Source organism: Marmota monax, unplaced genomic scaffold (assembly GCF_021218885.2).
Source record: "Marmota monax isolate L192 unplaced genomic scaffold, Marmota_monax_Labrador192_F-V1.1 WCK01_AAM20220418_F8-fsc00125, whole genome shotgun sequence".
NCBI lineage: Eukaryota > Metazoa > Chordata > Mammalia > Rodentia > Sciuridae > Marmota > Marmota monax.
In genome coordinates, this window is record NW_026695235.1 from 8,723,231 (window position 1) to 8,746,254 (window position 23,024).

Here is a 23,024-nt window from a genome sequence, read left to right on the forward strand (position 1 = left end):
CTTGCTTCCGAGGGCCATGTGAGTGGTATGATTTTTCCCAACCTTTCACCTTCAGCCTGTGTGTGTCTTTTCCTATCATATGCGTCTCCTGAAGGCAGCATATTGTTGGATTTGTTTTTTTAATCCAGGTTACTAGCCTATGTCTCTTGATTGGTGAATTTAGGCCATTAACATTTAAGGTTACAATTGAAATATGGTTTGTAATTCCAGTCATGTTTATTTAATTATTTATTTTAGTTTGGCTAGTTTTTCCTCTTTGGTTATTTTTCTCCCCCTTTACTGAGATACCTCCCACTGTTAGTTTTGGGCGCTATTTTTCAATTCCTCTTCTTGTAGTATTTTGCTCAAAATGCTTTGCGGTGCTGGTTTTCTGGCTGCGAATTCTTTCAGCTTTTGTTTATCGTGAAATATTTTAATTTCATTGTCAAATCTGAAGCTTAATTTTGCTGGATACAGTATTCTTGGTTGGAATCCATTATTTTTCAGCCTTTGAAATACATTGTTCCAGGATCTTCTGTCTTTCAAAGTCTGTGATGAAAAATCAGTCGTTAACCTAATTGGTTTACCCCTGAATGTAATCTGCCTCCTTTCTCTCATAGCTTTTAATATTCTCTCCTTGTTCTGTATGTTGGCTATCTTCATAATTATATGTCTTGGAGTTGGTCTATTACGGTTTTGAATGTTTGGGGTCCTGTAAGCTTCCAGGATTTGGCAATCCATTCCATCTTTCATCTCTGGGAAGTTTTCTAGAATTATTTCATTTAATAGGTTGTCCATTCCTTTGGTTTGAACCTCTGTACCTTCTTCTATCCCCATGATTCTCAAGTTTGGTTTTTTTATGACATCCCATATCTCTTGAATAGATTGCTCGTGAGATTTAAGCATCCTTTCTGTGTTGACTATATTCTTTTCAAGTTGATAAACTTTGTCTTCATTATCTGATGTTCTGACTTCTACTTGATCTAGTCTATTTGTAATATTCTCATTTGAGTTTTTAATTTGGTTTATAGTTTCCTGCATTTCTAGGATTACTGTTTGATTTTTTTTTTAAATCTCTGTCTCCTGGTAAAGCTCGTTCTTTGCCATTTGAATTTGTTTGTTTAATTCGTTTTCAAAATATACTTTCATTGCTTGGACTTGCTGTCTCATGTCTTCTCTAATATTCTGTTCCCTCTGAGTTAGGTATGCCTTGAGTTCTTTCCCTATCCATGTTTCTGATGCTTCTAGGTCCTCCTGTAGATTTAAGTTGTCCTGCATTGTTTGTAATCCTTTTTTCCCTTGTTTTTTCATGTTGTTCATGTTAGTTTCCAGCTCTGTTTGATTGCTGTGTTTCTGCTCTCTCCTATAAATTTGTTTTGGTTTTGTATATCTCAGTTGTCTCTCCTTTGTGGTGGTAGAGTATGCCTGCTAAAGTGGATTCCGCTGGGAAGGAGTTCCGTCAGCCCAACTCCGGTGACATCACCTCTCTGCTATGGCGGGCCCCAGGCTCCTTGCCGTGGTGTCCAAAGGGAGGGGTGGGACTGGTCTGTCTCTGGTTGGTTTTAGCTCCTGGTTGTCTACTTCATGAAGGCCTGGCTATAGACCTCTTCCTAGAGTCTCTGTGCCGTACCTGCTGGGCCACACCTCGGGGTCTAGCCACCCGGTTGCCGGCGGACGGGCGGTCAGTCTCCAGCTGCCCGGTCTCCAGCCGCCCAGTCGCGGGGGCCGCGGGTGGTCGCCGGCGGGCAGGCGGTCTCTAGCCGCCCAGTTGCGCGGGCAGCGGACTGGCGATCGGTCGCCGGCGGGCGGGTGGTCTTCAGCCGCCCAGTCGCGCGGGCAGCGGGCGGTTGGTCGCCGGCAGGTGGGCGGTCTCCAGCCGCCCAGTCGCGTGGGCAGCGGACGGGCAATTGGTCGCTGGCGGGCGGGCGGTCTCCAGCCGCCCAGTCGTGCGGGGAGCGGGCGGGTGGTCGCCGGCTGGTGGGCGGTCTCTAGCTACCCAGTTGTGCAGGCAGTGGGCGGGTGGTCAGTCGCCGGTGGGCAGGCGGTCTCTAGCCGCCCAGTCGCGAGGGCCTGGCCTCTAGTCCCCTGGCTTCTCCTGCTAGCCCGGCCTTCCCCTGTGTGATGCCTCTCGGCAGTTCAAACTGTTCTCTGGGCCTGCGGTTTGCTGGGTGTGGAGGGTGGCTATTGGGAATCGGCAACCTATTGTTTTGATTTTTACCGCTTGCCCCTCCCCCAGAGCCGGCAAGACAGGTTTCATTTTCTGGATCTCCGGTTGCACAGTTGGCTCGCGTTTAAGATTCAATAACCTGTCCTCGGTGATGGAAATCCTTCCTCTAGGTTTCGGTGCACCCCGATTTTGCTGTAAATTCCTGACAAGATAGCTTTTTGTTGTTCTAACTCGTTATTCACCTGCACAGTGTCGCGGTACATGGGGTGTGATGCACTCTATTCGCGGCCATCTTCTCCCTAAAAAATAAATATTAAAAAATTCTCACCCTCTCTCTCACTCTTTCTTTAAAAAAAACAAAAACAGGATGTTTTGAAATGTTTACATTGTAGAATGGCTGAATTGAACTAATTTACATACACATCATCTCACATACTTATCATTTTATTTGTGGTGAGAACAATTAAAATCTAATCTTTTAGTGATTTTCAAAATATATTTTCATTTACTGTGGACATCATGTTGAACAATAGATCTCTTGAACTTATTCCTCCTACCTAACAGGCGAGATACATATTTTTTTATTTTGGTGCTGGGTATTAGATCCCAGGGCCTTGTGTGTGTAAGGCAAGCACTCTACCAACTGAGCTGTGTCCGCAGCCCCAGAAATATGTATTTTAATTTTTCTCTGAAAAGACTCTCTTTTAAGTAGTAAAATTAATTTTTTAAAAATATTTTTTAGGGACTGGGGTTGTGGCTCAGCAGTAGAGTGCTCGCCTAGCATGTGGGCTCGATCCGCAGCACCACATAAAAATAAATAAATAAAGATATTGTATCCAACTAAAAAATAAATATTTAAAAAAAGAATTAAAAAAATATTTTTTAGGGTCTGGGATTGTGGCTCAGTGGTAGAATGCTCGTCTAGCATGTGCGAGGCCCTGGGTTCGATCCTCATCATCACATAAAAATAAATAAACAAAATAAAGGTACTGTATCCCACTCCTTCTAAAAAATAAATATTAAAAAATATTTTTAGTTGCAGGTGGACACAATATCTTTAATTTATTTATTTTAATTAGGTATATATGATAGCAGAATGCATTTTGATTCACTGTACACAATTGCAGCACAACTTTACATTTCTATGGTGTACACGATGTAGCCTCACACCCTATGTGCAGTCATACATGTAGCTAGGGTAATGATGTCCATCTCATTCCACCATCTTTCCTGCTCCCAGGCACCCTGCCCCTAGGCACCCTCCTTCCTCTCCCTCCCCTTTGCCCAATCAAAATTCTTCCATTTTTCCCATGCCTCCCGCTTCCCGTTATGGACCAGCTTTCACTTATCAGAGAGAACGTTTGGCCTTTGGTTTTTTGGGATTGGCTTCCTTCGCTTAGCATTATATTCTCCAACTCCATCCATTTACCTGCAAATGCCATAATTTTATTCTCTTTTAATGCTGAGTAATATTCCATTGTGTATATATACCACAGTCTCTTTATCCATTTATCTGTTGAAGGGCCTCTAGGTTGCTTCCACAGTTTAGCTCTTGTGAATTCAGCTGCTATGAACATTGATGTGGCTGCCTTACCATATATAGTATGCTGATTTTAAGTCCTTTGGGCATAGACTGAGGAGTGGGATGGCTAGGTCAAATGATGGTTCCATTCTAAGTTTTCTAAGGAATCTCCATACTGCTTTCCATATTGGCTGCACCAATTTGCAGTCCCACCAGCGATGTATGAGTGTGCCTTTTCCCTCACATCCTCGCCAACACTTATTGTTGTTTGTATTCTTAATAGCTGCCATTCTGATTGGAGTAAGATGAAATCTTAGAGTAGTTTTAATTTGCATCTCTCTAATTACTAGAGATGTTGAACATGTTTTTTATATATTTGTTAACTGAGTGTACATCTTCTTCTGAGAAGTGTCTGTTCAGCTCCTTAGCCCATTTATTGATTCGGTTGTTTTTTTTGGTGGTAAGTTTTTTGAGTTCTTTATGTATCCTGGAGATAAGTGCTCTGTCTGATGTGTGTGTGGCAAAAATTTGCTCCCAAGATATGGGCTCTCTGTTCACCTCATTGATTGTTTCTTTTGCTGAGAAGAAGCTTTTTAGTTTGAGTTCATCCCATTTATTAATTCTTGATTTTATTTCTTGTGTTTTAGGAGTCTTGTTAAGGAAATTGGGGCCTAATCTGACATGATGAAGATTTAGGCCTACTTTTTCCTCTGTTAGGTGCAGGGTCTCTGGACTAATTCTTAGGTCCTTGATCCACTTTGAGTTGAGTTTTCTGCATGGTGAGAGATAGGGGTTTATTTTCATTTTGCTGCATATGGATTTCCATTCTCCCAATGCCATTTGTTGAAGAGGCTATCTTTTTTCCACTGTATATTTTTGGCACCTTTGCCTAGAATGAGATAACTGTATTTATGTGGGTTTGTCTCTGTCTTTTATTCTGTACCATTGGACTACATGTCTATTTTGGTGCCAATATCATGCTATTTTAGTTACTATAGCTTTGTAGTATAGTTTAAGGTCTGGTATTGTGGTGCTTTCTGCTTCACTTTTCTTGCTAAGGATTGCTTTGGCTATTCTGAGTCTCTTATTTTTCCAATGAATTTCATGATTTCTTTTTCTATATCTATAAGGAATGACATTGGGATTTTAATTGGAATTGCATTGACTCTGTATAGCACTTTGGGTAGTATGGCCATTTTGACAATATTAATTTTGCCTATCCAAGAGCATAGGAGATCTTTCCATCATCCAAGGTCTTCTTCAATTTCTTTCTTTAGTGTTCTGTATTTTTCATTGTAGAGGTCTTTTACCTCATTTGTTGATTCCCAAGTATTTTATTTTATTTTTTTGAGGCTATTGTGACTGGAGTAGTTTTCCTAATTTCTCTTTCAGAGGATTCATCACTGATATATAGAAATGTATTTGATTTATGGGTATTGATTTTATATCCTGCTACTTTGCTGAATTCATTAATTAATTCTAGAAGTTTTCTGGTAGAGTTTTTTGGATCCTCTAAGTATAGAATCATATCATCAGCAAATAGATAGTTTGAGTTCTTCTTTTCCTATACATAGCCCTTCAATTTCTTTTATGTAATTGCTTTGGCTAGAGTTTCAAGGTCTGCGTTGAATAGAAGTGGTAAAAGAGGGCATCCGTGTCTTGTTCCAGTTTTTAGAGGGAATGCTTCCAGTTTTTCTCCATTTAGAATGATGTTGGCCTTGGGTTTAGCATAGCTTTTACAATGTTGAGGTATGTCTTCTTATCCCTAGTTTATCTGGTGTTTTGAACATGAAAGGGTGCTGTATTTTGTCAAATGCTTTCTCTGCATAAATTGATATAATCATAAGATTCTTATCTATAAGTCTGTTGATAAGATGAATTATATTTATTGATTTCTGTATGTTGCATCAACCTTACATTCCTGGAATGAACTCGAGTTGATCTTGGTGCACTATTTTTTTAAAAAATATGTTTTTGTATGTGTTTTGCCAGAATTTTATTGAGAATTTCTGCATCAATGTTCATCAGGGATATTGGTCTGAAAATTTCTTTCCTTGATGTGTCTCTGCCTGGTTTTGGTATCAGGATGATACCAGCTTCATAGTATCCCCAGCCCTGGCAATATGTATTTTTATTTATCTCTGAAAAGACAGTCTTTTAAATATTAAAATTTATTTTTTAAAAATATTTTTTAATTGCAGATGGACACAATAGCTTCTATTTGTTTGTTTGTTTATTTACTTATATATATTTTATGTGTTGCTGAGGATCGAAGTCAGGACCTCACATGTGTGAGTCAAGTGCTCTACTGCTGAGCTATAATCCCAGCCACAGAATTGATTTTCTATCAGATTAATACAAGTATAATATGTCAAGGTCAGAGTCCTGTAGCATTTTTATAAAAACAGGAGGCCCTGCTCATTTGTCCCTGGTCAGAACATGCTGCAGCATCCCTGCTTTCCTTCACAGTTTGCTGGGGTGCGGAGGGCCATGCAGGGGCTGCCCATGTAACCCCAGCGTCCAGAGCTGCTGCGAGGAGCCTGGTGCAGTCTGCCTCCTCATCCTTTGTACCTGTCTGTTTTCATTTTCCCCAGTTCTGGGAGGTTTGGGGCCCTCTTTTTCGTTTTGAGGTTGCAGATGAGATGCCTGGTGGGTCCTGGGTGTACTGTACAGAATGATTCTGGAAATTCTTCTCCCTCAGTTCTAGAAAATGAATTGGGGAGTCTTTCTGGGGGGTCATTTTTCCTTAGTGTCCACTCTCTTTTCCTTTTTGGAAGTATTCTTGTTTGAATGTTAGACCTCTTGGATTAATCCTCCCATTTTCTGTGTCTTTTCTACTTTCTGGGATATTTCCTCAAGTTGTTGCTTTTTCTTCCCTCTGTTATTATTTTTTCATCTCTCCTATCATATTTTTACTTCTTGAGAGCTCTTTGTTTTCTTTGGATGTTTTCTTATTAATTAGCTTTCTGTTTTTGTCAGATAAGTTCATTATTTTTCTGAACTCTGATTTTATTAAATACATATATTTTTTCCCACTTATTTTATTGGTGCATTGTAGTTGTACACAGTGGTGAGATTTGTTGTTACACATTTGGGCATGCACACGATAGAGCAATATAATTTGGCCAACATGACTCCTCAGCACCCCCCCTCCCTCCCCACTTCCCACCCCATGAACCCTTTCCTCTATTGATCTCCCTTTGATTTTTAGTACATCTACCCCAACTTTGTTTTCCTTTTTCCTCTCTAGCTTCCATATATGAGAGAAAACATATCTTCTGAGTTGAATTATTTTGCTTAACATGATGGTCTCTAGTTCCATCCATTTTCTTGCAAATGCTGTAATTTCATTCTCATTTATGGCTGAATAAAATTCCATTGTGTATATGTACCACACTTTCTTTATCCATTCATCCATTGATGGACACCTAGGCTGGTTCCATAGTTTGGCTATTGTGAATTGTTCTGCTATAAACATGGGTATGTATCACTGTTGTTTGATCACTTTGATTCTTAGGACAAATACCTAGGAGTGGTATAGCTGCATCATATGGTGGTTCCATGTCTAGACTTTTCAGGAATTTCCATACTGATTTCTGTAGTGATTGTAGTAATTTAGTTCCATCAACAATGTCAAAATGTTCCTTTTGTCCAAATCCTTTCCACCATTTATTAATTGTGTTCTTGATTACTGCCATTCTGACTGATGTGAGATGAAATCTCAGTAGAGTTTTGATTTGCATTTCCCTAATTGCTAATATTGTGAACATTTTTTTCATGTATTTGTTGGCCATTTGTATTTCTTCTTTTGGTAAAAGGCATTAGATGCATTTTTTCTGGGGGGGGGGTGAACTGAATAAATTTCCTATGCTAAAAAAAGTCACTCCACCCAACCCCAATATCATTTTCAAATTCAAAGGGGAGACTGATCTTTATAACAGAGATCTATTGATCTATTGATTAACAGAGTAGTCACACCCAGCATCACCCTGGCTGACCCACAACACCTTGCGCCATCTGCTGTGCTGTGAACGTGAAGTACATAGTCTCACCTGCCAGGTGTCCTGCAGTTTCTTTAATAATTTGTTCTTTCAGGAATATTTATTTGAGCACACGCTCGCTGGACATTGGCCCAGCTGACTGTGGGTTTTATGGTTGAGGGGCGAGCTCTGTGTCAGCACCCTATAGTAGAGGTAACAGCTGTCTGCATGAATGTGAACATAGACTGCCAGTCTCAGGCTTCAGAGCAGCCTCCACTGTGGCTTGACGGTGGCCTGTCCTTTGCAGAACTCATGCTGAAATCTGATTGCCATTGTGGTGGTGTGAGAGTGGGGCCCAAGGGGCTATTTAGATTGCTAAGAAGGACAAATGCCTTTCTCTCAGAGTGATCTCTCATTCCTGTGGCACTGGATTAACCACCCCTAGGGCAGGGTTATAAAACGGAGCCACTTCCACCCCATTTTTTCCTTTCTGCATGTGCCTGCTTGCCCGTCTCTTCCTGCCATGAGTTGAAGCAGCAGAGGTCCCAGCTGACTTCATGCTGCTGGACTTCCCAGCCTTTAAAACTTTGAGCCCAAATAAGTCTCCATCCTTTATAAAATACCAAGTCTCCACTATTCTGTTATAGTGACAAGAAATGGACTAAGAGAGTATCTTAAAAGAGTCTGAATTTTGCTTGATACTTAAAGATCTAGCAGGAGCTAAGTAGGAAGAAAGACAGTGAAGGCACTCTGGGAAGAGGGATGGCCTGGAAGACAGTGGGATCCAAGAGCATGTGGCCATTCAGGGGGGTCCTCCTCGGGGTAGGATGCGGAGCTTTTGGTAGAACCTGGGTCTCAGGTGGGTGAAGACCAGAGCCAGGCAAGTGAAGGAGGCAGGAGCAGTCCTACACAGGGCCTTCCACTCCCCAAACTTCTGTTCACACAGCTCAGTGCAGAGTGGTTTGTGTTTTGCAAAGCCTACGACTCAAGCAGTATAGACGTTGTTAGAGAAATACACAGGATATGTGACCGAATTTATACCCTCAGAGCCACGTGCAGTTCACAACTCAGAGCAAGGGCTCAACTCTGAGACTGGAGGCAAAGATTGACAAACCAAGTCAGTAAAACACTCCAGAGCTGTTAAGCACCATTCTTCAAGTTGTTGGTAGGACAGTTTTATTGCAATTTGCCTTTTTAAAAAAACAGGCTGTGTTTTGAGACCTATCCATGCTAATACATGCATATCTATTTCATTCTCTGCTATGATTCATCTTATCCCATTTTCTTTTTTTTCTTTCCGGAAAGTACTTTTAAAAAATTTAATTTATTATATATGTCAGCAGAATGCATTATCATTCATATTAAACATATAGAGCACAATTTTTCCTATCTCTGGTTATACACCCCATTTTTTAAAAATAACTTTTTTCTATTTATTCATTTGTATGGGGGCTGAGGATCGAACTCAGGGCCTCACATGTGCTAGGCAAGCACTCTACCACTGAGCTATAGCCCTAGCCTCGCCCCCCATTTTCTTTTAATATCTTTTTTTTTCCTCTGACAATTTTTAATGGGATAACCTGTGATATTTCTGTTTTTTCAAATCTTTTTTTTTAAGTTGTAAATGGACGCATATATCTTTATTTATTTTTATGTGGTGCTGAAGATTGAACCCAGGGCCTCACACATGCGAGCCAAGTGCTCTACCACTGAGCCCCAGCCCCAGCCCCTGTGATATTTCAGTACATGTATACATCGTGTAATGTTTAAATCAGGCTAAACATATGTGTCATTTCTTTATGGTGAGAACGTTCAAACTCCCTTCTTGGGGCTTTTTGAAATGTGCTGTGTGTTATCACTATCTACAGCCAGCCTCCCGTGAGCAGCACCCCAGGACTTCCTGCTCCTGTCTTGACTGTAACTAAGTTCCCATTGGTCAACCCAGACCATCCCTCCCTCACTCCTCCTTTCCCCAGCATCTGGAAACCATTGTTCTACTCTCAATTTCTATGAGACCTACTTTAAAAAATTTCTCCTGCGTAAGATCACGAGGCATTGACTTTCGGTGCCTGGGCTTATTTCAATTCTCTTCACAGGGAAGAAAGGGGTGGCCAAAGGATAAAACCCAGCCTAGAGGGACCTCAGAGGCTGTCTAGTCCAGATTCTTCTTTCCTCAGAGGAGGATCATGAAGCATAGGGGCGGAGGTGACTTGTCTGTAGATATCCCTCTGATCACAGCGCAGCCTGTGCTGGACTTGCTGCTGTTAGCGTGGCTCAGGGTTACAGGTGTTCACTTGGGAAGGTACTTCAGGTACCCTTGGAAAGGCGGACACTTGGAGATGCTATGGCTTGTCCCAGTGTCATATTGTCATAAACCACACTGTAGAGAAGAATCAGTGAGGGTAAGTCATCTTGCCAGGCCACATGGAGGAACTCCTGACAATTATGCAGAAACACATATCTAGAAAATGATGCAAAGTGTTGTAAGCAGCATTATTGCTTTTGGAAAAATCTCCTTGTCTCCAGCAGGCTGCCCCAGGTCAAGTACCAGGCAAGGCTTCCCAGGAAGCTTTGTAAGCTAGTGTTTGCTCCATAAAGTCTACCTCCATTCTTTAAAATCGTCTGTTCACAGCTGATCAAATGAACACCCTTCTTGATATGCTATTTCAGGCAGAGCCTTGGATGCATAAGCAGGGTTTTGAGTTATGCCCTGGCAAACAGGAAAACAGATTCCTATTAAAGCTATGCAAATAACTGTACTGCCACAAAAAGTAAAATGTATTCCAATTCGACAAGTAGAGTCAATAAAAAATTTTGAATTCCATAGGGTTCGGTAGGGAGAATAAGATGTCATGTGTTTCATTTTGATTTACATATCCAGAAAATTGATCATTAAAATAACACCAGCAATATTCCAAACAAAAACTCCTCTCACTTGTCATCGCTTCATTTAGTCCTGAGTGACTGATTCTTATTCCCCAGGGTCTTGGGGTAGTGGTCTCAGGGGCCCATCTGCTCTTAGTGTGCTGGGCTTGTCATGCTTCCTCTGGTGTGGTCCCACGTTCTTTATGTGATGCCCTCACAAACCTGTATCCAAGGTACCTGCCACCTAATCCTTTCCTTCGGGGCTCTGAGCTGTCGTTCTTCCTGGGAGAGGAAACTTTCGCACCTGTAGCCGATCACAGAACACTTCCAGGGAAGTATCGAAGTAAAACAAGCTAAGGAAAACATCTTAGATGATAAAAGACTTAAAAAGGGTGTGGTTTATTTATTACTGATGATTTTTATTTTTTTAATTTTTATTTATTTATTTATTTTTGTTGGAAAAAAGAAATTATATTTAGAATTAAACAGCTGGACTTTGTTTAGATGATACCAATTTTGTTGGCGACGTCCAATGCATCATAATCAGGAGCCAGTCGAACATATATGCCTTTTTCTCTCCATTAGGCCTGATCAGGGTGTTAACCTTGGCCACATCAATGTCATAGAGCTTCTTTTATTTATTTATTTATTTATTTATTATTATTAGTTGTTCAAAACATTACAAAGCTCTTGACATATCGTATTTTATACATTTGATTCAAGTGGATTATGAACTCCCATTTTTACCCCGTATACAGATTTCAGAATCACATCGGTTACACATCCACTTTTTTACATACTGCCATACTAGTGTCTGTTGTATTCTGCTGCCTTTCCTATCCTCTACTATCCCCCCTCCCCTCCCCTCCCCTCCCATCTTCTCTCTCTACCCCATCTACTGTAATTCATTTCTACCCCTTGTTTTTTTTCCCTTTCCTCTCACTTCCTCTTACATGTAATTTTGTATAACAATGAGGGTCTCCTTCCATTTCCATGCAATTTCCCTTCTCTCTCCCTTTGTCATAGAGCTTCTTTACAGCTTGTTCGATCTGGTGTTTGTTGGCCTTGACATCCACAATAAACCCAAGTGTGTTGTTGTCTTCAATCTTCTTCATGGCTGACTCAGTGGTCAAGGGGAATTTGATGATGGCACAGTGGTCAAGCTTGTTTCCCCTGGGGGCGCTCTTCCGAGGATATTTGGGCTGCCTCCGGAGCCGCAATGTCTTGGGTCGCCGGAAGGTAGGTGACGTGCGGATCTTCTTCTTTTTATGACTGTGGACACCCTTCAACACTGCTTTCTTGGCTTTCAAAGGTTTTGCTTTGGCTTCAGCTTTAGGAGGGGCAGGAGCTTCCTTCTTAGCTTTCGGTGCCATCTTGGTGAAAAGGCTATTACTGATGGTTTTTAAAAGGAAAAGACTTTAGAGTTAGAAAAGAATAATGCTCTAGATGAGAAAATTTTGTTGTCTCTGTGGCATGTAAAACAAAACAACGATGTCAATCCAAAAAAGTTTTAGAAAAATGAGTTATGAACCTAATCATTGATCCTATTTTCAAAGAACACACAAACACTGTATCTAGTTTCTTAAGAATGAATGAACTCAAAGGAAATATCAAATTACTCAGAGACATAATGAGTCACAAAGATACCAAGCATTTGGAAGGAATAGGTTGTAATGAGATGCAGTGTGGCTGGAGCAGGCTCTGAATGTCTGTGTATTAAAAAATAAAAGTAGGTAATGGGCTCCCCAAATGAAAAGCACCGTCCTGAGATATGCTAGATTCAAATTAAAGAAGAAGACCTGTGACCTGGTTAACATTTAAAATGAGTAACTATGACTGATAATTGTACCACGGGTGTCTGATATTAGGAGAGCGGTGCTGGGAGGGGTGTCTTCCTGTGTTATTTTACCAGGGGAACATTGTCAAGATGGCAGTGGAAAGCATCCAGGTCTGTGTGTAATTAGATTCCCCTCGCTGGCAGAGATAAGCAGTCATAGCAATGTTGAAGCATGGCATTTACAGGATGCTGGTGGGGTGACGGCTCAGTCTCAGCATTTTTATGTTCCAGCAAGTGCTGTCCCCATGGAGCCACCTCACGAAGCCCTAATAATGTTCCCAACAGCTGAACCATTATCACTCACAAGAGCTTTCAAATCCCTCTCTGAGGTCACATCTCCGTCTGATGAGAAGGACACAGTGATATTTTGAGGCAATGTGATTTATGGCCCAAAGTGATCTGTGATTAAAAGTTTCAATATTAATTTATGTTATGATTATTGATCTCCTGTCGAAAGCAGTTTTGACAAATGGCAAAATATCTAAATAAGTGCAGTGATTCCCAGGCACCTAAAGGAAGCCATGCTGACCAGAGCGTTCAGATGTCTTGGACTGACAGTGCAAATGGCAGAAGCAGGAGACAACGGTGAACGCTGGGTGAGACCCGTCAGAGAGATGGATCTGAACAAAAATGTGTTCTGGAATTTGTTAATTTGAACCATAGTAGATGAGCAATAGACCACAGATGCCCTTAAGGCCCATGTTATGGCCCAAGAAGAACAGAAGGAGAAGTACATCCAACTTGACATAAAGCAAGGAGAGATGAATCATGGTGAAAGGCCAGAGTCTGCAAGTCAGGTGCAGGACCTGCTGTGTGACTAGTAGGAGTTCCAGAAGAACAAGAGGCTTCAACTGCTCACCTCAACTGAGATGAGTCCTCCTTGACACTGGCAAAGGCAGAGTGGTGCTGAGGGTTCGGTAGGCCCTCAGGAGGTGCGTCCCAGCTGCAGGAGGGGCCTGGGCACTGATCTGGAGCAGCCTGGAGGTGGAACCCTCTCGATCCCCCTCCATCCTGCGGTTGGTCCCAGCAGTGGTCAACAGAGGTGCCTGTTGCTGGGCAGAGCAGCCCTTGGGAGTTGACCTCACTCATGAGGAGCAGGGAGGAGGGTAGACCCTGGCAGCTAGCCTCCACCTGGCTGCACCCTAGAAGCACTGGGCAGCTGTTAGAATTAGGAAATGCCACATCCAAGGTCAATTAGGAGAAAACCTCCCATAGGGAGCTCCCAAGTGAATCTAGTACTTTGCCGATGTCAAGACTACCTCTATAAATGAAAAGAAATAATAGAAAAACACAAGAATTTTGGAAGGGGATCTGTGAGATGAGGATACTCACACTGAGGATGTCGTTTTTTGGACTGCAGAAAAGCAGAAACGAAAGGGGATGTAGGTGCCCTGGAGGGCTCATCTCAATTGGGGTGGGCAGGTGAAGCCTCTCGGTGGGGACCATATTTGATTGGGATGCAGGATTAGTTTAATGATGACCATTTTGAACAGGAGGTGAACACTGGGATAGAAAAGCCTTCCAGAACATTTATGTTCACAAGGCCGGGGCAGAGCTGGGAAAACACTTAAGCCAGTAGAAATGAGGAAAGGGAACACTAAGGGAAGACGGCCGGGCTGCTGTGGATCAACGCAGCAGAGGAACTGGGCCAACTCTATCAGTTGTTCTAATACATCTGAAAAGGCTAAAATTTCCTAGGCGGGGAAAGACAGTTTGGAGTTTTACACTGTTGTTCTACAATTGACGAGAGGGTGTTAAGATCCCTGACTCTGATTGTGCATTTTTTGTTTCTCCCCTTAATCCTGTCAATTTATGCTTCATGTATTTTAAAGCATATTAATATTTATGGTTTTTATGGCTTCCTGACGGACTGGCTCTTTTATGTTTGCTGTATGCCTCTTTGTCTCTGTAGTATTGTCTATATCTGGATTGTGCATAAGTAAAGCTATTCCAGATTTCTTAGGTTTACTGTCTGCATGGCATATTTTTTCTATCTATATACTTTTTTAAAAATTTCTTTTTTAGTTGTAGGTAGACACACATTTTTTTTTTATTTATTTATTTTTATGTGGTGCTGAGGATCAAACCCAGAGCCTCACACATGCCAGGCAAGCGCTCTGCCACTGAGCCACAATCCCAGCCCCACCATCTGTATACTTTCAACCTACCTGTGTCTTTGTTTTCATAGCGTGTCTTCTGGAGACAACAGAGGTTAGGTTTTGTGCACTTTTATTCATTTTGACAATTGGCATATTTGGTTCCTGAGCACTTCAATAATCATTGACATAGTTGTGTTTGATTGTTTATTTATTTATTTTTTGCAGTACTGGGACTAAACCCATGGGTGCTCTACCACTGAGCTACATCCCATCTGTTTTATTTTGAGAAAGGGTCTTGCAAAGTTGCTGAAGCTGGCCTTGAACTTGCTATCCTCCTGCTTCAGCCTCCCGAGTCACTGGGATGATAGGCTTGCCCCACCACCCCTGATGTTGTGACTGTGTTTAGATTTGCCACTTAATTTTAGTTTCCTGTTTGTGCCTTGTTATATTACTCCATTTTACTTTTTTTGTGTTATTTCTTTTGGGTTATTTGGCTGTATTTCAGAGTTCCCATTTAATTTGTGCATTGTCTTCTAGCTATACTGCTTGGCACACTTGTGGTGGTTCTTCTGGTGTTATATCGTAAATTCGTGCTGTCTCACAGCCTAGTTAGGTTAATATTATGACACTTCAGATAGCAGGAAGAAGCACGGCCACGTGATGCCCACTTACTGCTCCCCATCTTACTGTGTGGCCCATTGACGCCTCCCTTCCCCTCTGTTAAGTGGTATTGTGTTTTTGCATCAAGCAGTCCTGTGTATTTTAAAGGAAGCAGGAGGAAAGAGAAGCGTTTCTATTTCCCAGGTGCTTTCCATTGCTGATGCTGAGACAGGGAAGTTTCCTTTCATCCTGATGGTGTCCTTGAGCCTCATGGCCCTACTTGTGGAGCAGGCTGCCGCCCGAGCTTGTGGCTTTCTTTACCTGGATTGTCTTGGTTTTGCTCTCATTCTCGAGGGGCTTTTTCACAGGACACAGAATTCTTAGTCAACAGTTACTTATTTTCCTGACAGCACCTTACAAATGTTTTTTCCCTTCTGCCTTCCTGTCTGCATAGTTTCTGGTGAGCCATGATGACTGGAAGTCCTGTTCCCTGGCCGTCATTTGTGGTTTTCTCTTGCTCTCTCAAGACTTTCCATTTATCCTGCATTTGCAGCCATGTGGTTATGATATTCTAAACCTGGTTTCTTTGTACTTATTTCTTTTTCTTTTTTTTTGTGTGTGTTTAGTTGTAGGTGGACACAATACGTTTATTTTATTTTTATGGGGTACTGAGGATTGAACCCAGTGCGCCATGCATGCCAGGCAAGCACTCTACCACGAGCCTCAGCCCAGCCCCAGCCCTGTATTTATTCTTATTGATTCTGTGAATGTATATCTTTCACCAAATTTAGGAAATTTTCATCTAAAAATACTGCTATTAGTGCCTTATAGTTCCCCATAACAGTGGGGCTCATTTTGACACAGCCACACAGGCACGGAAGGCAGTTTACTCCAGCTCAGTCCCCGGGGCCTTCTCTTTCCCTTCCCTCTTCCCTCCCACTGATTCCCTTCCTCTATTCTCCTGCTGTTCCTTTGTTTATTTGTTTATTTAAATTGGTACCTTATGGATATACACACAGGTGGAATTCACTGTGGCGTATTCATATATGCTTGCAGCATGATTTTATCAATTTCATTCTGCAGTTCCTCCCTTTCCCTGAACACTGGTTATCTTAGGAGGGTGGGAATGGCAGGTATGTGTGTGGCTTGTTGTTCTATGAGCTCCAAGGGTGTTTGTAATAAAAATAACCTGATATTTCAAAAGGCTGGGAACCACTTCATAATACAGCATCAAGTAGGAGGTGTAGACCTAGGCCTGTCCCTAACTTGTGATATGACATTTTCTGCCTTTATTTTCGTGTCTCTGAAGCAGGTGTGGTAATGACCATCCTACCTCCTCAGGCCATAGTGTCATTGCTGTGAATAAAATGAAGGATGCAGATAAATATAACTTAAAGAGTTAAAAGACATTGAAATGAAAGTTATAGTCTTCAAGAAAATTCTGAAATGTTCTCAATTTGTATGATGCAGGTGGCAAAATCACCGGAGGAAGCATCTTCCCTTCCCAATGGCGATGTAGTGGGAGAGGCAGAGAGCACAGCAGAGGTAAGGGCTGTGGGCTGTTACATGGAACCGTCTTCTCCCATACCAGTGTCTTCAGAATGGCTGCTTGGTCTTAATGTTTCTCTGTGTCTGTCTACCTATCATCTATCCATCCATCATATCTGTACATCCATCCATCCATCCATCATATCAATCTATCCATCATCCACCCATCTATTCATCCATCCATCTATTCATCCATCCAACCATCCATCCATCATATATATCATCCACCTGTCCATCCATCCATCCATCCATCCATCTTCCATCTTGTCCGCCTGTCCACCTGATTATATCAATCCATCTGTATACCTGTTATCTTCATGATCCTTAAACCAATGAATTGAGACTCCTTCCTCAGGCAGCTTATTACTGTAACGTCCATCAGTCTATCGACTTTTGCTCACAGACCCAGCCAGCAGTGTTGGTGTTTGGTGAGCCCATGCTCTCGCAGTGAAGTGATCTCCTGACTAGGAGGACTCTCTGCTTCATTTCTGTATTGTGATTTAAATAAGAAAACCGCATTGGGGGTGGCCTGGATTTTCCTCAAGTGCTTACCTAAGATCAGTGATACGCTGGGCTTCTTTTATGACCAGGGGACAGAGAAGGCTGAAGAAAGCGGAGAAAGCGAGGCACAAGGAGAGGGCGCTGAAGGTGCGGGCGAGCTCCCCGAATCCCCAGAGAAGGTGAGGGCTTGCCTCTTTGTGGGTCTGTCTTTGGTTTCAGTCCTGTCCTTTTCTTACTGGGCTCTGCCTGGAGCAGGAATTGTGCTGCACTCTGGGAACACAGTGGCTAGTGCAGAGCTGAGCGTGGAGCTGGGAGGAAGCAGGCCATTTTCATTCCAGTGCTGGCCACTGGGGACCAGATGCGGAGTGGCTGAGAAGGACCCTGCAGCAGGTCTGGAGGTCGCCAGCCGGTCAAGGCTTTGATCCTGTGTTGTGTTGTGTTGTGAGGGTGGGTTGGGTCCCTGTCCTCAGTCAAAGGAACATCCTTAGCTCCTGCTCCTACCATATATCTCCTTAAGAGCCAAGGTGGGGTGCATTTGTGGGGTACCTAGAGGAACTTGAGAATAAAAGGGGGCCTTGGGAGAAAGCTGAAACTCAATTCAGGTCCAATCAAGGGAATAGAAGATCCCAGCAAATCTAAGGCACAGGTTTCCTTGTCAGAGCTAATGGGATGGGGAGTGGGGGTGGGGGCTTAGAGCAGATAATGGGGGACCACATAGTACACTTATTTGAGGAATTCAGGACATGTGACTTGGGTGGCCATGGCTGCAGATGGAGCCTAGTGGAGCTGGGGCAGGGTGCGGGCCTCGGGGTGAGCTTCCCTCTAGAATTTCAGGGGGGCATCATGAGAACTTTCTAAAATGTGGGGAATGTAGTAACTTGTCCACATTTGGGTTTGGCATTTATCAAGGTGAAATTATTTTATTGTAAGGTAACATTATTTGGAGGTTCATTCTTTGCCACTCCCAGAGGTCCTACCTGAACACCCTGGTGGGCTCCCCGGCCTGAGGCTGGGCCAGGCCGAGAGTGGCTGCTGCCCCTCTGGGTCCTCTGAACCCGGGTGCCCCCTCAGGCCTGCTCCCTCCTCCCCACCTCTTCCTGACACTCACCACCACTGACACCTGGCCTCCATCTGGCTACCCGCCACCAGCAGCCTGGTCCCTGGCCAGGTTCCCAGCAAAAATAGCTGCTACAGGAGGAAGGTCCTGAGATGTCCCTCTCCCGAAGCCTTGTCAGAACAACGAGGTGCCGTTTCTGTTGTGTGCTTCCCACATTAACGGCTCACAGAGACTCCAGCTCTTCCGAGGTTGGCTTAATTGACCTGGTGATTACAGTTCTCTTTTAAAAAATGCTGTTGTCAGTATAGTTATTTGCCAACCATAAAGGTCAGTTCATGCCTTGACCACAGAGAACCATCCGCTGAATTCTGATATTTTCTAATTTTGTGAGCTGAGGCTAGTCGTTGGTTATTTTTATTTATTAAATTAATATATCCCACCTCATCCTAGGGGGTCAGAGGTAGGAGTAGCAACGCATACATGCATTCATTCAACACATTTTTTGTTGGGGGGGACTGGAGACGGGACCCAGGGCTTGTGCCTGCTGGGCACGTGCTCTCCAGGAGCCCACGGCCAGCCCCCACTCCACGTTCTGTGAGCTGACCAGATGGAGTGGTGCAGTCCCAGGCTAAGCAGAACTCCGGGGGTGGGAGGGGCTGTGAGACAGCAGAGCCCTGCCCCCACCAGCGTCTGCTCTGGCAGAGCCCGAGATGAGAACATCCAAAGCCCTTTACAGCTCACTTGACCTTTTGAAGCTATTTCTATCAGTTCTGTGATCAGTTCCTTTCTCTACTTAACATAATTTTCAAAAAATAAAGCTCAATTTAAATATTGGTAAAGAGTGCCAGGTCCCTGTTATTGCTGCTAGTTTACCTGTAACAGTCGAGACTAGTAGTTATTCCTATAGGACCCTGACTGCCCCCCAGCCAGTTCTAAGGGTGCCCCTACTTTTAATAATATATTGTTTCAGCTGGATGCAGTTAATAAAAATAACTGGATTTAGGAAATTGTAAAGCTCTACAATAATCAATAGTTCTGTGCTGCTGGTGAGGCTGGGCCTGATTGAATTTTTGGTGACCCTGTTCTCTCTTCCCTTAAAAGTTTTTTTAACCAGATCAGATTAAACCAGAACTTTGGTCCTCTTTAGACAAGAAGAAAATGACTGTGCTTTGAGAGCCAAGAGTTAATGGCCGAGGAACCGTGCCAGTCACTTTACTCACACTGAGGGGGCTTTCTCTTGGTTCCAGACAGTGGCGGGCACTGGAGGTCCAAAAATGAACAGACACAGGTCATGACCCAGGGGCTTGCACCAGGAGACAGATGAGTAAATGGTGTTTGTGGGAGCTGATAAGAGGGTCCCTAACTCAGTCTCAGGCTGGAAAGTCTGCCTTGCAAGGGTCATTTTGAGCAGTGTCCTGTCCTGTTGGGGGGCATGTGAGAAAGTATGGCTGAAAGGGAGAATGGGGAGTGGTGAGGTGGAGGGGTGAGGTGGAGGGGGAGACTGGAGGGGGAGGCTGGAGGGGGAGCCAGGGGCAGAGGACTTCTTCTAAGATATCTGGATCCTCTTGTGATGCACATTGCCAAACATGAGGCCAGCATAGGAGGTTTGTTGTCTGGACCAACTCTGTGGCCACAGTGTGGCAAACAGATGGATATGAGGATGACCGACCGAGGGTTGAGGGTCACACAGGGGCTCCTGTCAGCAGCCAGGTGAGCAAAGCCGGCAGACCTGGCAGGAGGGACGAGACACCAGCAGGAGTAGGTGGCATCAAGGGCTGCAACCCACAAATGCCCTGACGGCAGCGCCTGGGTGTCTCAACAGACGCTGGACTCTATTCCTGGATGTGACTTTTGCACAGACACTTGACATGTCGCCATGGGTGCTTAACATAGAGGCTGGTGTGGAGATCCCTGGTGCTGAGCCATCCTCTTGGTCTGACTCAGCTTTGGCCGCTGTGTCAGGCACTAGCATTCTCTGCCTCTCCCTGAGATCTGGAGGTCTGTTCTAGAACTGGCCCCAAACGTGAGGCTGGCCCAGCCGATGTGGCAGTGTCCTGGATACTCTATAAGTTGCCCTCTGTGATTTTGCTCTTTCTGTTACTGGCCCCGAGAGGCTGCCTGGTAGAAGAGGAGGACACTACATTAGTAATCAGGAGACATGGAGTGGCTCCCGATCATGCCTCTTACTTGTCCTGTGACTTTGGTAATGACTCTATGGCCTCAGGACCCTCATCTGTCCAGAGAAGGGGGGGTGAGGTTGGGCCTGAGTCTTTGGTGATGCCACCTTCTCTTTCCTCGCAAGTTTCTTCAACCGGAAATCAGTGTTTAAATACTAAATGGTTCAGAAATGCTATCATTTTGTTCTTATAGAGAAAAAGTTTTTGGTCTGTTTCTATTCATCAGTTCAAACTGAAACAAAAGCATACTTGTAAGGGCAGAAGGCAGAAGAGACATATTTTTGTTAAAATTTTTAGGTCACTTGCATATATGACTTGAATTTACCAACTAGCTCTGCAGTCGCTGGTGTGCTTCTGTAGGAGTTCTGCAGACAGAACTGTACATATTAGTAAGCAGCACCACTACTCCATTGTGTTTTGTCAAGCAGTTTGATTAATTGAAAAATATCTTTAAGCTCATAATGTTTCAATAATTTGAAATATGACCTGAAATCAGTAGAGATCTCCCAGTGTACATGCCTTTACTGCTTACTTATTTCATGAATTAATGAATGTGTTGCTCATTTTGATGGGCTTCTATTTTAATATAATTTGCCCAATTTTGAGATTCAACTTAAAACTTACTTGAATTTATATTTTTTCCTTCACTTTGATTCACGGACCTAAGGAAGAAGAGGGAGAGACCGCAGCAGAAGAGGTACGTCCATCACCTTCAACAGTTGTGTGTCATCAGCTTGATACAAACATTTTTAGGTGACAGAGTCGAAGCTCTAGCCACTGTCCCCTTGTTCTTCATAAATAAGGGAGACGGTGTAACTCCACAGTCAGAAAATCCGCTGGTGACCTGCTGAGAAGGGAAGTAGGTTGGAGGTGAATTCACATGAGGGAGGTGGACTGAGACCTGCCCGAGGAACCTCTCTAGCCTCCATGAGAGGTCCAGAGGTCAGGCTGGGCTGGGCCAGGGCGCTGGGCGGAGAGTCGTTCTCATCTTGCCCTTTCCCACCCTGTTGGACAGCGTGGTGCATGCAGCTTGCCCAGTGCTGCTGGTGGTGTGGGTGGCCTCCTGTTCATCCTGTTGAGGAGGGAGGGCTTCCTGCCCTGTGCTATGGGGATGGACGTGTAACAGCAGGCATTGGACCCTGCAGTGGGCGTCTGTTAGCCAGGTGCCCACACATATTGGAGGAGAGGACACAGGCAGTGCAGGGCCAGGCTTGGGAGTACTGCAGATGAGCAGGCCCTGGGAGTTAGCTTTCCAGTGTCTAAGGTGTGGGTGCCACAGGAGGTCGGAGTTGGTGTGTTGACTAATGCCAGAGGGTAGGCAGGCACTGCACCTGGCCCTTGTGTGTGGGGCTGTTAATCCAGGCTGTTAATTCATGGACCTAAGGAAGAAGAGGGAGAGACTGCAGCAGAAGAGTACGTCCCCTTATTTATGAAGTCTGCAGGAGCAGAGTGAGTGTGTGGCGGGGACGAATGCTGAAGTCATTTGGGCTGTCTTGCCTTCACCCGATGTCAAGGGGGCACATAATGTTGAGACTTGATTTTAGAACTTGTACTGCAGGTCTCTGTCTGAGTTACCTTGACCTGCAATTTTAAACAGCTGTTTATCATCAAGTGTCTGGACATTGTGTCACTTGGAAACCCTAATGTCATGCTTTAGGACACCGCCTAAAGAACAACTAAAATAGATGAGAATAAAGTTTCACAAGGAGAGAAGATTAAGAATTGTATAAAATAAGGAGAAAGTATGAAAAATCAGGAGTACTGAGGACAGAGTTGTCAAGTGCAATTGAAACATTGAAAGAAAAATTATAAGGCAATATTTGAAAGCCATTAAGGGAAAACTGTATAAGGACATCTGTCTTCTGTGACATGTAATTGCACATTCTTGTTTGTAGAGGGGAGCCACAACCACATCCCAGGCACAGGGGAGAACTTCCCGGTCCATGTCTGGGGTTGCAGGTTGTCCAATTGAGGAATTAGAGTAAAAATGTCAAAAACATGGAGGCCATAAACACTGACTTTAATTAGAGATATACATTTGTATGTGTGTATTTACTGCACAATTCACCAATTGTTTAACAATTAGAACAAGGACTTTTTTCTTTAAATAATAATGCAGAGATTAGCAGGTCCTATTGTATTTCTAACATTCATTGGTCTCTCAGGGAATTCTAGTCTCAGTTTTTTTAAAATAGAGCAGAAACTTAAAGCTGTGTGCAAAGCCATTTAGGTTCACAAAGATTTTATGATTACTTCCTGCCACTCCAGGCTTTATTAGCGCCTAAAATGACAGATTTTTAAAGGTGATTTACATGTATTGAGTCTTTCCAAAGTATTCCATTCAATCCACATAATAAAAACGTTCTTTCCCTGCTCCTATTTAATTAATTTCCATATTATTGCTGAAGTTATTGAATTATGATAAGGTTATAAATTGTACACACAAATGTGGGAACAAATGACCAATTCAGGTAAATGCAGGTTTGGTTGATGGTGGTGCTAACTCTACTAGAATGAATGTTATTGTTCTCTGCTCACATGTTATTTTAGAGAATACAAACCATAGCAGAGGTTTTCAAAGTGGGGACCCCAGACCAGCAACAGCACCTTTAGAAATGCAATGGTTGACTTTGTCCAGAGTTTCAATCTCTTTAGTTTCAGTTATCCATTGTCATTGCAGTCCAAAAAATAC

At 43.3% G+C, this 23,024-nt stretch overlaps 2 protein-coding genes across 3 annotated transcripts in view; one reads left to right on the plus strand and one right to left on the minus strand.

The window, feature by feature from the left end:
• Positions 1–23,024, plus strand: part of Sh3bgr (SH3 domain binding glutamate rich protein) — a 57,942-nt gene that overhangs the window by 29,290 nt on the left and 5,628 nt on the right. For both annotated transcript variants that reach the window (XM_058577346.1, XM_046439080.2), the window contains exons 4-6: positions 16,520–16,594; positions 17,188–17,277; positions 21,000–21,029. In XM_058577346.1, the coding sequence (XP_058433329.1) occupies positions 16,520–16,594; positions 17,188–17,277; positions 21,000–21,029 (195 nt within the window). The remainder of the gene's footprint in view (positions 1–16,519; positions 16,595–17,187; positions 17,278–20,999; positions 21,030–23,024) is intronic.
• Positions 1,662–11,892, minus strand: LOC124089127 (large ribosomal subunit protein uL23-like). The gene is made up of 2 exons (XM_058577224.1): positions 11,530–11,892; positions 1,662–1,967 (listed from the first exon to the last, which is right to left on the minus strand). The coding sequence occupies exons 1-2, from the start codon at positions 11,884–11,886 to the stop codon at positions 1,662–1,664; spliced, it is 663 nt and encodes a 220-aa protein (XP_058433207.1). The 5' UTR covers positions 11,887–11,892.

Bases quoted from the DNA above. Each gene is read 5' to 3' on its own strand.
- LOC124089127 (XM_058577224.1), bottom strand. From the start codon at position 11,886: ATGGCACCGAAAGCTAAGAAGGAAGCTCCTGCCCCTCCTAAAGCTGAA. The intron at 1,968-11,529 runs GGGAGAGAGAAG...CTGGGTAGCTAG, and splicing joins TAAAGAAGCTCTATGACAAA to AGACCGCCCACCAGCCGGCG.